The 13,476-nt window shown below is 43.7% G+C and overlaps 1 protein-coding gene across 32 annotated transcripts in view; it reads right to left on the bottom strand.

The window, feature by feature from the left end:
* Positions 1 to 147: 147 nt before the first annotated feature.
* The window catches only part of TUBGCP5 (tubulin gamma complex component 5), a 44,984-nt gene continuing 31,655 nt past the window's right edge, over positions 148 to 13,476 (bottom strand). For 16 of the 32 annotated variants that reach the window (XM_005558905.4, XM_073995234.1, XM_073995229.1 and 13 more), the window contains 10 exons: positions 12,755 to 12,953; positions 11,573 to 11,761; positions 10,311 to 10,493; positions 7,895 to 7,979; positions 7,675 to 7,795; positions 7,048 to 7,226; positions 5,119 to 5,244; positions 4,112 to 4,200; positions 1,546 to 1,646; positions 148 to 826 (listed from right to left, as the gene is read on the bottom strand). In XM_005558905.4, the coding sequence (XP_005558962.2) occupies positions 780 to 826; positions 1,546 to 1,646; positions 4,112 to 4,200; positions 5,119 to 5,244; positions 7,048 to 7,226; positions 7,675 to 7,795; positions 7,895 to 7,979; positions 10,311 to 10,493; positions 11,573 to 11,761; positions 12,755 to 12,953 (1,319 nt within the window). In that variant the 3' untranslated portion in view covers positions 148 to 779. Of the gene's footprint in view, positions 827 to 1,545; positions 1,647 to 4,111; positions 4,201 to 5,118; positions 5,245 to 7,047; positions 7,227 to 7,674; positions 7,796 to 7,894; positions 7,980 to 9,860; positions 10,176 to 10,310; positions 10,494 to 11,572; positions 11,762 to 12,754; positions 12,954 to 13,476 lie in introns of all 32 variants that reach the window. The other 16 variants (XR_012414632.1, XR_012414633.1, XR_012414634.1 and 13 more) reach the window with 6 other exon arrangements.

The following is a 13,476-nucleotide window of genomic DNA, read 5'->3' as shown; positions in this document are numbered from 1 at the left end:
GATTATAGGCTTGAGAGACTACACCCAGACAAAATATAAACATTTGTAGGAAAGCTAAATCTAAGACAACTTTTAGGGAAGACAACATGTAAAACTCTATATAAAAAGCTTCTGTGACTGAAGGACAGCAGCAAAAGGATAATAAAATAATTTTAAGTCCTTTATTTTGAATATCAGAATTACATTTTCAAAATATGATATAATTTATATTTAAAGATATCAGTACCATAAATCTGTATCTTACAGTAGGAAATATAGAGTAAACAGCCTGTATACACTTTGCACTGACACAATTTTATGTACACAACTCTATACAGTATCTACTAATCTCCAGAAAACCCACCTACAATCCATCTGTCTGGACTGCAGACAAGTGGTTCTTTTTGAGTCAGGATCTCACTCTGTCACCCAGGTTGCACTGCAGTAGTGCAATCATGGCTCACTGCAGTCTTGACCTCCTGGGCTCAAGTAATCCTCCCATCTAGGCCTCCTGAGTAGCTAGAGAGGCACACACCACGTCTGGATACATTTTGTATTTTTGGTAGACACAGGGTTTCACCATGTTACCCAGGCTGGCCTCAAACTCCTGGGCTCAAGTGATTCGCCTGCCTTGGCCTCCCATAGTGCTGGGATTAGAGGCGTGAGTGACTGTGCCCAGCCGACAGTGGACAAGTTTTACAAATAAACCAAAATTAAAAGATTCTCACTTTTCAGCTGCACATGGTGGAAATGTACATGTATGATGATGAAGTTGGAGATATTTCTCACACTGAAGACATTTAACTTTGTTCCATGCCAGCCATGAGTGACAGCGCTAGAGATTCCACTATGGGAAGAAAAAAAAATAAGGTTAAAACAACAGGTTTAAATGTTGAAAAAAAAAATTTTTTTTTTCAAGACAGAGTCCCATTCTGTCACCCAGGCTGGAGTGCAATGGTACAATCTTGGCTCACTGCAACCTCCACCTCCAGGGTTCAAGCAATTCTCCTGCCTCAGCCTGCTGTGTAGCTGGGATTTCAGGCATGTGCCACCATGTCCAGCTAATTTTTGTATTTTTAGTAGAGACAGGGTTTTGCCATGTTGGCCAGGCTCTTCTCCCAACTCCTGACCTCAAGTGATTCAGTTGGCCTCCCAAAGTGCTGGGATTACAGGTGTGAGCCACCGCACCAGGCCAGGAGCTTTAAATTCCTAAAAAAATTTTTAAGAAGTCTAGCTTTTGAAAAGAAAGTTACAAAAACTACACGATAGTGAAGTGTGACAGAAATCTATTCTGCCATCGACTTTATTTAATAGTTTTAGAAATCTGTTGTAATAAATGGCGTAACAGAAAGTAAGATCCTCAGGCTTACAAATATTCGACATGCACTCACCCTCACTGTAATGCTTAAAAAGCAATTCAAAGCATGGGACAACTGCTAAGGGACTTTTCAGTTTTGAAATGGTGAGAAATTCTAATTCTTCATGGGATCAGTAACAAAATAATGACACATACTCTTAGTTACAAGAAAATACAGAGGTAGAAACATTTTAACATGATATACTCACAATGGGGAAAGGATCCTCTACAGACGGCTTTGTTTAAAATGGTTACAAGAAACATATGGCAGTTTTTAAAATCAGACTCCATTTTCTCTATAGATTCCATTCTAGGAATAAAAGTAAATTTCAATTCAGTGAGTGCATTGGGGGTTTATATGTAGGCTTCAAGATATCTGTGGAGTAATTTCAAATGTGTTTTGGTTTGATGATTTAAAATCCTAAATCTAAAGATTATAAAATAAAACACATAGCGTCCTACCCTACTTTAAAATAAAAAATGTCAAAGTGTTTCAAAGGAAGGTTCATTAGGATATAAAGCTGTGCTGTGCTGTTTCCAGATAGTATCTAATTCTGGAACTAGGAGGACCAAAGACACTCCCTTTTCCTTTATTTATTTATTTATTTATTTATTTATTTATTTTTTTTTTTGAGACGGAGTCTCGCTCTGTCGCCCAGGCTGGAGTGCAGTGGCCGGATCTCAGCTCACTGCAAGCTCCGCCTCCCAGGTTTATGCCATTCTCCTGCCTCAGCCTCCCGAGTAGCTGGGACTACAGGCGCCCGCCACCTCGCCCGGCTAGTTTTTTGTATTTTTTTAGTAGAGATGGGGTTTCACCGTGCTAGCCAGGATGGTCTCGATCTCCTGACCTCGTGATCCGCCCGTCTTGGCCTCCCAAAGTGCTGGGATTACAGGCGTGAGCCACCGCGCCCGGCCCCTTTTCCTTTAAACAGTTCTGTTTTTATTGTTTACAAGCATACGTTCTCTTTGAAATAAAGAATACATTAAAGATATAAACCTTAAAATTTGAAATTATTTTTAAAAAGCCTTTTTTTTTTTTGAGACGGAGTCTTGCTCTGTTGCCCATGCTAGAGTGCACTGGCACGATCCACCTCCTGGGTTCAAGCAATTCTCCTGCCTTAGCCTCCTGAGTAGCTGGGATTACAGATGCCCACTATCACGCCTGGCTAATTTTTGTATTTTTAGTAGAGACGGGGTTTCGCCATGTTGGTCAGTCTGGTCTCGAACTCCTGACTTCAGTTGATCTGCCCTCCTTGGCCTCCCAAAGTGCTGGGATTACAGTTGTGAGTCACGGAGCCTGGCCCGGCTGCCTTTTTTTTTTTTTTTTTGAGACACAGTTTCGCTCTTGTTGCCCAGGCTGGAGTGCAATGTAGTGATCTCGGCTCACCACACCACAACCTCCGCCTCCTTGGTTTAAGCAATTCTCTTGCCTCAGCCTCCCGAGTAGCTGGGATTACAGGCGTGCACCACCGCGCCCGGCCAATTTTGTATTTTTAGGAGAGACGGAGTTTTTCCATGTTGGTCAGGCTGGTCTCGAACTCCTGACCTCAGGAGATCTACCCATCTTGGCCTCCCACAGTGCTGGGATTACAGGCGTGAGCCGCCACTGCGCCCGGCCTTTTTTTTTTTTTTTTTTTTTTTTTTTTTTTTTTTTTTTTTAGAGAAATATCAAACACATGTAAGACAGAACTTCATAAGGGGCTTCCATGGCCCACTGCCCAGCCATGGCAGGTGCCACCCATGTGCCAAGCTTACACCTCCACAGCCCCACCACAGTATTCGGAAATAAACCGGAGACATCAGAGCCACTGCAGTCATGAATATTTCGTAAGTATAAATGTATACTTTAAAGATTCCTTTCAAAACACAGCCACAACACCATTTGAGTCAGCAATATAAAGCAAGTAAGACTTCTATTTCCATCCCTGCAAGGATGGCTTCATCTACTATCTTAGTTTCTAGATTCAGAGTACAGCCAAGAGGAGATTTCCAATTATATTAGCACTCAAATGAACTCTTACCTACTTACTAACATGGAGTAAGTACAGGCTATTATAATAACCCAGTCAACCAAACATGTGCTTTTCTTTCATGGTAGTAATAGCAGAAGTACTGTGGCACTGACTTCACAAACAGGACAGGTAACAAAATATTGAGCTGTACACTGGAGTTCACAGTAGAGGACGGCAGTGCTGGAGGGAACTGCTCCCGCGTCCACTGTCCCTTGATTCAGTGCACTTGCCTATGTGATGTGTGTGAATAACGAACACTCAAAATACAGTATCTTTCAGAGCTCATCCAAAATACAACTTTGGAGAACCGTCTAGCATGATGTTCAGAATTCGGTTTAAAATAATTCAGCAAGTGTGACTGGGGAGATGGGCACAGACATGACAGAGCTGTCCTCACTGGTACAGCTGAAGCAGGTGCCAGCACAGCGTTCACAACTGTCCTTGCCACTTCTGTTTGAAGGTGTCCATGATAAAAATTAACAAAACCTACACAACATGAGTGTAATCTAAAAATGTTTGCCTGTTCAGTTAGAAGACCTCAGATTTTTAAAAATGTTTTACTTCTCACAAAAGACTTGCACTTTTTTTTTTTTTTTTAAACTCTGGGTCTTGCTATGTTGCCCAGGCTGGTCTTGAACTCCTGGGGTCAAGCAATCCTCCTCTCTCAGCCTCCTGAGAGGCTGGGAAGACGCTGTCTCTAAAAAAAAGGGAAGCTGAAGCTGAAATGATTAAAGCACAGATGCTTCAGAAGTCACATACTTACCGCCAAGTGCCCAGGCCTGCCTGCCAACCGTCTGCAAACATGAGGGCCAAGTTCAACACCTTCATGATAGCTTCTTTCACAAAGCTGACCTGGAGACCAAAGTCACAGAACACAAACTGTAACTAGGTTTGGACACTGATACCAGCACTTTTACCTATTTTAAATGAATCACAGAAAAAGCTCCTCACTACTGTGACTGCCTTCTATGTATATGGAAGGGTACTAGGCTCTGAACCATGCCCACTTGGGAACAGGCACATGCATTCACTGAATGGAACATACAGGCGGTATTAGCAGTAGAGCCAAACCAACAGAACAAACTGTTAAGACCTTTTCCTGGGATGGCCACTTAAATTCACCAATGAAACTAGGATAAAGAATTCCAATGGTTTTAACACGACGGAATTCCGTCTATTCACATGAAGTGGACATATTATTAACTGCAGACATGATTTTCCAACTGAATCCAAGAGTAACGCAGAGTGAGTGCTGACTATCAAACACGGTTCTCATGTTGCTCTTAGATACAACTTCTATGAATAGGGCACTCCTCCTTGGTTTTTTTTTTGGAGACAAGGTCTTGCTCTGTTACCCAAGCTGGAGTGCAGAGTGCAGTGGTGTGATCACAGTTCATTGCAGCTTCGAACTACTGGCCTCAAACAATGCTCCCACCTCAGCCTCGGAAGTAGCTGGGCCTCCAGGTGTACACCACTGTGTCTGCTAATCTTTTTAATTTTTTGTAAAGACAGAGTCTTCCTATGTTGTCCAGGCTGGTCTTGAACTCTTGGCTTCATAAGATCTGCCCGCCTCAGTTTCCCAAAGTGCTGGGATTATAGGCGTGAGCCACTGTGGCTGGCCTGGGGCATTTGTTTGTAACCTCATTTGATCTGGTTCTTCCTTAAAGAATATTCTACAGGACAGAAGCTTCATCATCATAAAATTCCAAAGCAGGCAGACAGCGCCACTCGCCCAGCAGGGGCCACATCTGCAAGAGACATCTCATGTACCTTTTCTCTCAGCAGACACCGGTCATGGATGGTTGACAGATACCTATAGTGAATTTTAATCAACTGATCTAAATCCTTGGCTTCCTCGACTTGATGTTGAAACTCCAGCCCTGTACTGTGGAGAATCTTGGAAGAGAAAGACAAAAAGCTTAATCAGCAGCCTTGAGGACTTGTGTGCTGCACACAAATCTTCACTAAGCTCTTCTACTTCTCTCAAATTCCTCCTTCAATAATCACATCTAGAAAGTTTCGTAAAGTACCATTCTTTTTTTTTTTTTTTTTTGAGACGGAGTCTCGCTCTGTCGCCCAGGCTGGAGTGCAGTGGCCGGATCTCAGCTCACTGCAAGCTCCGCCTCCCGGGTTTACGCCATTCTCCTGCCTCAGCCTCCTCAGTAGCTGGGACTACAGGCGCCCGCCACCTCGCCCGGCTAGTTTTTTTGTATTTTTTTAGTAGAGAAGGGGTTTCACCGTGTTAGCCAGGATGGTCTCGATCTCCTGACCTCGTGATCCGCCCGTCTCGGCCTCCCAAAGTGCTGGGATTACAGGCTTGAGCCACCGCGCCCGGCCAAGTACCATTCTTTAAAGGCTGGCTGGATATGCTGGCGTGCTGACCCAAAGAGGAGGCGGGGGTCAGTCCTGTAGGACACCCACTTGCACAGTGAATGAATGAACGCCAAAGTCTGGACTAACAGATTCCCTGGCAGGAAGGGGCAAGTACATTGAACTGTATATAAGACACATTGATTAAAAAAAAAAAAAAAGCCGGGCGCGGTGGCTCAAGCCTGTAATCCCAGTACTTTGGGAGGCCGAGGCAGGCCGATCACAAGGTCAGGAGATCGAGACCACAGTGAAACCCCGTCTCTACTAAAAATACAAAAAATTAGCCGGGCGCGGTGGCGGGCGCCTGTAGTCCTAGCTACTCAGGAGGCTGAGGCAGGAGAATGGCGTGAACCCGGGAGGCGGAGCTTGCAGTGAGCCAAGATCGCGCCACTGCACTCCAGCCTGGGCAACAGCGTGAGACTCCGTCTCAAAAAAAAAAAAAAAAAAAAAAAATCAAGCAAATGTGTTACTTTTATACAAATTACAGTGAATTTGTTTCTTAAGTTCCTTTTCTCATACACTGATCTTTCTCTAAAATGAGTATAAGCATACTTCAAATAAAAAACAAACTAAGAAAAAATTTAAACTCTTATCATTTACTCTTAACAATTAGGGGCTTAATGAAGGCCAACCTTGCGAAGGTCAGTAATGCAGTCAGGGGAAACATGGAGCCCCTCTGCCATAGCCTTCCCGTCCAAAACACAGGCTTCAGTGGCTCACTTCACCCAAGCAAGGTGGGTTTCAGAACTCACAGACCAGGTATAAACAGGTCTAAACAATTCAAACCCCAAATGCATACTGTCATCTAATAACACCGCTCTTGTTCCAATTTCTGAACCCTTCTTTCAAACTTCCTCTAGAACTGGCTATTAGATGTACCAGAAAAACCGTTTCATTTACTTTGTAGTGAGTTACCTCTTGTTTTTTAAGAAAAAAGTCTATCACCTGGCTGCATCTTCCTCCCAAACACCACAGTGGATTTTGGCTGTTACTAAACATTGGAGCCATTTTCTAGGGACAGCTGTCATCACTATTGAACACTAAAGGACTACGCGGCGCGTTCTGAAGGCAATTCCAGAAGAGGAGCTGTGGCTGTGCCTGTCCCCAGGGGCTGCTGGACAGGAGGGACAGCGGCCTCTGGATACACACATTCCGGTATAATTACAAAAACATTCCTCCCACTGCCATGTTATTTTATGATCAAATTTGCTACATGTCCCGTTTTCAGTCTGTAGGCATTTTGTATTTATAAACACATTATGAGAAATTCTCTATGAACAACTGTATAGATAAGGCGATAGCACTGAAGCAGATGGGAGAGGCACAAACCCTGGTCATGATGTAGTTGTGCAAGCTGTTCACGAAATGCATGAGCTTCACTCTTAAGAGGAACATGCGATGAATCTGCTGTCTTACTGGTTCTTTTTGTGGTCCGAACTGAGCAACTGTGTCTTGTTCACGGACAAGGCCTTCTTGAAGTCGTGGTTTTTCCGCAGTACTAACCAGTTCTATAAAAGATGGGAAGAGCACAGTGGACAGAAAGAGCATCAACTCAAGCCCCACTGCACCATGATGCCTGTTTTTGGCAGAAACTCGGAGGGATGTGGCCCTGGTACCACAGAAAGCAATGGCAGGGGTGGCAGGAACCGAACCTCAGTGCCTCTGGAAGAGTGGGGAAAGTTCCCTGTATCACTTTTCCTAACCAAGTTGTTGCATTTCAGATCAACTGTACATACAACTTCCTGATCTTTCTTTCAGGTATTTGACATCCGTAAACCCACTGCTGGAATACGCACCATTTTGGCATTTCTATACACATAAAAAAAGATCGACAACCACCAACCTCTTTTTTTTCTTTTTTCCAGATCTCCGTATGCTTCCCTTCCCCACCAACCTCTTTTATTAAGGGCTAAAATTAAATTAAATTACAATTTATCTGCTGAAAACAAATCTTACCACCAAAAAGTAAAACATCCAGACTATATTTTGCCCACTTTATTTGCAGTAAGAGAAGAAACACTTGATTATAAATTTTTTGACATTCCAAACTTATAACAATGTCCACGGGCCATGGGACCTATGAAACAAAAACACAATTAGAACAGAAATAACCAATTACTTGCATGTTTTAATTTTAGTAGAAAACACTGTTCATACAAATAATATAAGCATATACCTTGTAGCTGAGGGTCAGACCGTCTAAGATATGAACAGGCAGTTTCTTCTTAGCTGTGTCAACATTTTCAAAAGATATAGATAGACTAAAGAAAGAAATTTCAGTTTTAGTTTGTGAAAGCACTATGTCACACAAAAATCCTTTTAAAATAATTAGTATTTACACAATATTCCCCAAAAGATACTGCATTTCATAAAAGAAATGCAAACATTTCAACAAATGTATCTTTTCTAACATATATTCCAGAGCTGAAATTTGGATTTAGAAATAACAGAGAGGGGGAAAGCTTTTACATAATGAGTTTAGTTGTAGAAGAGACACAACAATGGTAGTAATTAGAAAAAAGATGAAGCTGAGGAAGACAGTAAACCTCAGGCAATGGCTGGGAAGATGAAGCCTCTGCTGAGGTTGGGGGTGGGCAGGGGAGGACGAGCAGAACAGCTCGAGGGAGCTTAGCATGCGGTGAGAGTATTGCTTTGAGAGCCCCATCAAGATGGGACGGGGTCTGCTTCTACACCAGAGGTGTTGTGCAGTGCTTCATCCACGAGTTCGAGACAGGTTTGAACATGACTCATATGGGAAAGCAAGCATCTAACATGGACATGAAAATGTCCAAGTGCCAGGCACTATTATGTGTCCTTAGCTCATTTAATCCTCAAAATAGTCCCATCAGTGGTTCCTGAGAAATGTCCTCTTTCACGGTCACAGAGGCACTAAGAGGGGATGCCTGCATGCATATGAAGAAGGTTTAAAGTGGGGAGTGAACTTCCACACCAGAGCTGTCAAAGGGCAGTGTGATTATGAACTGGCTGATTGTGACACAGGCACTAGTCAGAAATTTTAGCTCTCGGCCAGGCGCGGTGGCTCACACCTGTAATCCCAGCACTTTGTGAGGCCGAGGCAGGCGGATCACGAGGTTGGATCGAGACCATCCTAGCTAACACGGTGAAACCCCATCTCTAGTAAAAATAAAAAAAATTAGCCGGGCATGGTGGCGGGAGCCAGTAGTCCCAGCTACTCAAGAGGCTGAGGCAGGAGAATGGCCTGAACCCTGGAGGCGAAGCTTGCAGTGAGCCAAGATCGCACCAGTGCACTCCAGCCTGGGCGACAAAGCAAGACTCCGTCTCAAAAAAAAGAATTTTTAGCTCTTAATGGCCTGGTATGCACGCATTCACTCAGTGCTCAGTAGATATCTACCAAATTCAATACTAAGTTAGCTGCTGCACTGAGCAGGCAATAGAAAGCCACTCTCTCTTCCCTCCAGGGACTCCCAGCCCAGCGCAGCACATGAAGATGCAGGAGTGAGCAGACCTCTGCCGGGCCCAAGAATTGGAGAGTATGTCACAGGGAGGCGAGAGGACAGCACGTGCAGACACCAGAAATATTCTGAGATCCCTGAAATGCAAAGTGAGATAAGAGAGAGAACGTGGTGTGTATGGTGCAACACATGAGGCTGGGAAAACGGAGCCAGACAGTTAATAGCTTTCTCCCTTCTGAGACAAAGCTTAGTCCATTTGTTAGGAGGCACCCACGGCGAGCACACGCATGAGTGGTGGAAGTCACTGCTGGTGGTCTGAGGTCACTCTGGTGAGGGTCAAGTCTGTTTTGGTGGAAGGCAGTGAGGCTGAGAGAGACAGGCCATCGGGGAGGTCTGAGCCAGTTCTGTGAGGTCAGGGGCATTCTCTAGGAGGCGGGACTGATAAACCTCACGTGTGGGAGCTGAGAGAGAGGAAGCACTGGCTCCAGCCATGTGAAGGAGGCCACCAGACCCTGACAGGCTGGATGGTGGCAACTTTTTTTTGTAGGGACGAGGTCCCACTATGTTGCCCAGACTGGTTGCAAACTCCTGAGCTCAAGCAATCCTCCCAACTTGGCCTCCCAAAGTGCTAGGATTACTGGCATGAGCCACTGCACCTGGCCATATGGTGGCATCTCAACATCTTTTCTTGTTTAGCGGCAGACTCACTTAGCTGGCCTCTGCCTCAATTTTCTTTTTTTTAAAATGGAGTCTCGTTCTTGACGCCCAGGCTGGAATGCAGTGGCGTGATCTTGGCTCACTGCAACCTCTGCCTCCCAGGTTCAAGAGATTCTCCTGCTTCAGCCTCCCAAGTAGCCAGGATTCCAGGTGCCTGCCACCATGCTTTTGGTATTTTTAGTAGAGATGGAGTTTCACCATGTTGGCCAGGCTGGTCTCGAACTCCTGACCTCAGGTGATCCAGCGCCTCTGCCTCCCAAAGTGCTGGGATTACAGGTATGAGCCACCGTGCCTGGCCTCCATTTTCTAATAAGTAAAATAATATTAGTAAAACTCATAGGAATAGTATGAGAATAAAATAATCTGTGTAATTCATAGATGACTTATTGGCACACAGTTCATGTTATACTAATTTAAATAAAGGTGGCTTCCATAATTTACCGTGAACTATCCTCAGGATAACGCTGTCCTACTGCTTCTTGGAGTTGGACATTAAGAAAAGACACATTCTGCCATGTTTCCTTTTCTCTTATTTTATCAAAAATGGATGTGTAGAAGTCATACATGGTATCTCCTCCTTCCATTAAGAAAAAATTTCTCATGGCTTGCAAGTATTCTACCAACCTGCATGGAGATAAAATGAGTGACACAAAGATCTCTGGTGTTCGTAAGGCAGGATTCTGGATCAACACCAGGTTTTGTACCCTGTTTTTAGTGAAACAAGTTTACATTCTACATTTACTAAAATTAGAAATATTAACACCTCTTAGGCCGGGCGCGGTGGCTCAAGCCTGTAATCCCAGCACTTTGGGAGGCCGAGACGGGCGGATCACGAGGTCAGGAGATCGAGACCATCCTGGCTAACACGGTGAAACCCCATCTCTATTAAAAAATACAAAAAACTAGCCGGGCGTGGTGGCGGGCGCCTGTGGTCCCAGCTACTCGGGAGGCTGAGGCAGGAGAATGGTCTAAACCCGGGAGGCGGAGCTTGCAGTGAGCTGAGATCCGGCCACTGCACCCCAGCCTGGGCGACAGAGCAAGACTCTGTCTCAAAAAAAAAAAAAAAAAAAAAAAGAAATATTAACACCTCTTAAACCTGTTCCAGTAATAAAAACAGCACAGGTTTTCATCATCACAAAGGTTATCTTCTATAACTAAATGATAGAAAATTGGGCAGTCACAAAAATGTTAACAAAAAAAATCCAAATCCCATCATTCATGGTGGATTTCCATCATTAATATTTAATTTTTGGAATGTTTCTTTCCTGTCTTTTCTATGCGTTAAGAAAACCTAGTTCCTACCATATTATATATCCTGCTTTTAAATTGCCATAATTTTTATGAACTTTACGAAGTTCATACGTGGGTATGTATATGCCATATTTATGGATACGCCATAGTTTCAAGAACTAGTCATCTATCACTAAATAATTTAGTCTTTTTCATTCTGATAACAAACTTTGTAATTTTTGTACAAGCTTTTTCTGTATTTGTTTTGGGAAAGATTCTCAGAAATATAGAATTAAGTTTTACAACATAGTTAAGAAAATATTGATGGTCAATTGATTTCTCTTAAAAAATTGTTTACTGCATATCCATTTCCTACTCTAATAAAAATTGAATTGAAATAGATTTTAAAATAATCTCAACTGTTCAAGTACAATCAACTATTTACTACTTCCAAAATTAAATTACTCTTTTACCTGTAATCTTTTTTTAGAGTTTGCATGAGATTTCCACAGCAATCTAGATACTGCTTGTCAATATGAGGATAGAGGCAGGATCTCAGCGTTAACTCAAAAGTCTGGCATGTCACAGATTCCGATGATCTATCCACACATACATCACCACCAGCAAACTTCTCGTGAAAGTCACTCTGCTCCAAATACATCCTTCAAGATAAAAATGTGTCTTCTTTTTATGAGCTGCTGTCAACAGAATTCTCTTAAAACCCTAAAGTCCCGTTTTTACCTTTAGTCTTGAAGTTACCAACTACTACAGAAAGAGAAAAATCTTTCTCCCAAAAATATCCTTTGAGTGAACCAGTCTCTTGAAGTTGCCACTGCCTTCGGCTCAGGTACTAGAGCTGGTCTTCCTAGTGATGAGGGCTGGACACAGCAAATGCTGGCCATCAGACAACCCGGAACTGTGTGGGTATTAATGACTTACTCTAATGGACTAAGTGCTGAAAAGCAGCTTAAGCCCAGGACATACTATACGCCAATGGGGACCCTGACTCAATGAGTGTCAAGGGCCCACTCATGGCCCAGAGTTTCAGCATATTCTGGATAAATGATGACACTTCCAGGGGCCCGAGGGCACAGACAAAAGTGGTACCACATGGTGGCAGGGTCAAGCCTGCAGACTTCCACAAACGACATGGAATCCAAACTATACACCTGAAATAGGGAGGCACAACATCTTGCATTCTGCTTGTTATAAAGGATAGGCAGGGCGCAGTGGCTCACACCTGTAATCCCAGCAATTTGGGAGGCCGAGGTGGGCAGATCACCTGAGGTCAGGAGTTTGAGATGGTCAACATGGCGAAACCCTGTCTCTACTAAAAATACAAAAATTAGCTGGGCATGGTGGCACATGCCTGTAGTCCCAGGTACTTGGGAGGCCGAGGTAGGAGAATTGCTTAACCTGGGAGGCGAAGGTTGCAGTGAGCCAAGATCACGCCACTACACTCCAGCCTGGGTGATAGAGTGAGGCTCCATCTCAAACGAAAACAAAAACAAAAACAAACAAAAAAAAGAAAGGATAGCCTACATGCGTTTTTGTTTTTAGGCCTGGAAAGCCCTACCTGCCAGAAATAAACAGTTAGCAAACAAGGCACAAATTATGCCATTTCAATTCCTGATAACCCTGCGGGTGTGGATCACCTTGCAAAGTTAATGGCAAGCAGTGGATCATGAACATCATCCAGTTCAAGATGCCTTTCAGCAATGGACTGCATCTTCATTAGGTTCTCCTTGGTTGCCTGTTGCTCAGTAAGAACCTGTGGAGTGGAATCTTCTCCATGTCGAAGACGGGACTGTACAGATTCCAGAAAGAGAGTGTATAAACTTTTTCTTTCTGCATCTAAAACATAAAGAAATACGTAAGGTGAACTATGTTCTGCTTAATATTAACATTAAGTAACAACAACAACAAAAAATATATATATATATATTTCGAGACAGAGTTTCGCTCCTGTTGCCCAGGCTGGAGCGCAATGGTGCGACCCTGGCTCACTGCAACCTCTGCCTCCCGGGTTCAAGCAATTCTCCTGCCTCAGCTTCCCAAGAAGCTGGGATTACAGGCATGTACCATCATGCCCAGCTAATTTTGCTTTTTTTTTTTTTTTTTTTTTTAGTTGAGACAGGGTTTCACCATGTTGGTCAGGCTGGTCTCAAACTCCTGACCTCAAGTGATCCGCCGACCCTGGCCTCCCAAAGTGCTGGGATAACAGGTGTAAGCCACCGTGCCTGGCCCAAGAAATATTAAATAATATCATATCTGGGTGCGGTGGCTTATGCCTGTAATCCCAGCACTTTAGGAAGCGGTGGTGGGTGGATCACTTACGCTCAGGAGTTTGAGACCAGCCTGGGCAACATGGTGAAAC

This window comes from Macaca fascicularis, chromosome 7 (assembly GCF_037993035.2).
Source record: "Macaca fascicularis isolate 582-1 chromosome 7, T2T-MFA8v1.1".
Lineage (NCBI taxonomy): Eukaryota > Metazoa > Chordata > Mammalia > Primates > Cercopithecidae > Macaca > Macaca fascicularis.
Note: the sequence above shows the minus strand (reverse complement) of the source record. Positions and strands in the feature narration are given on the sequence as shown.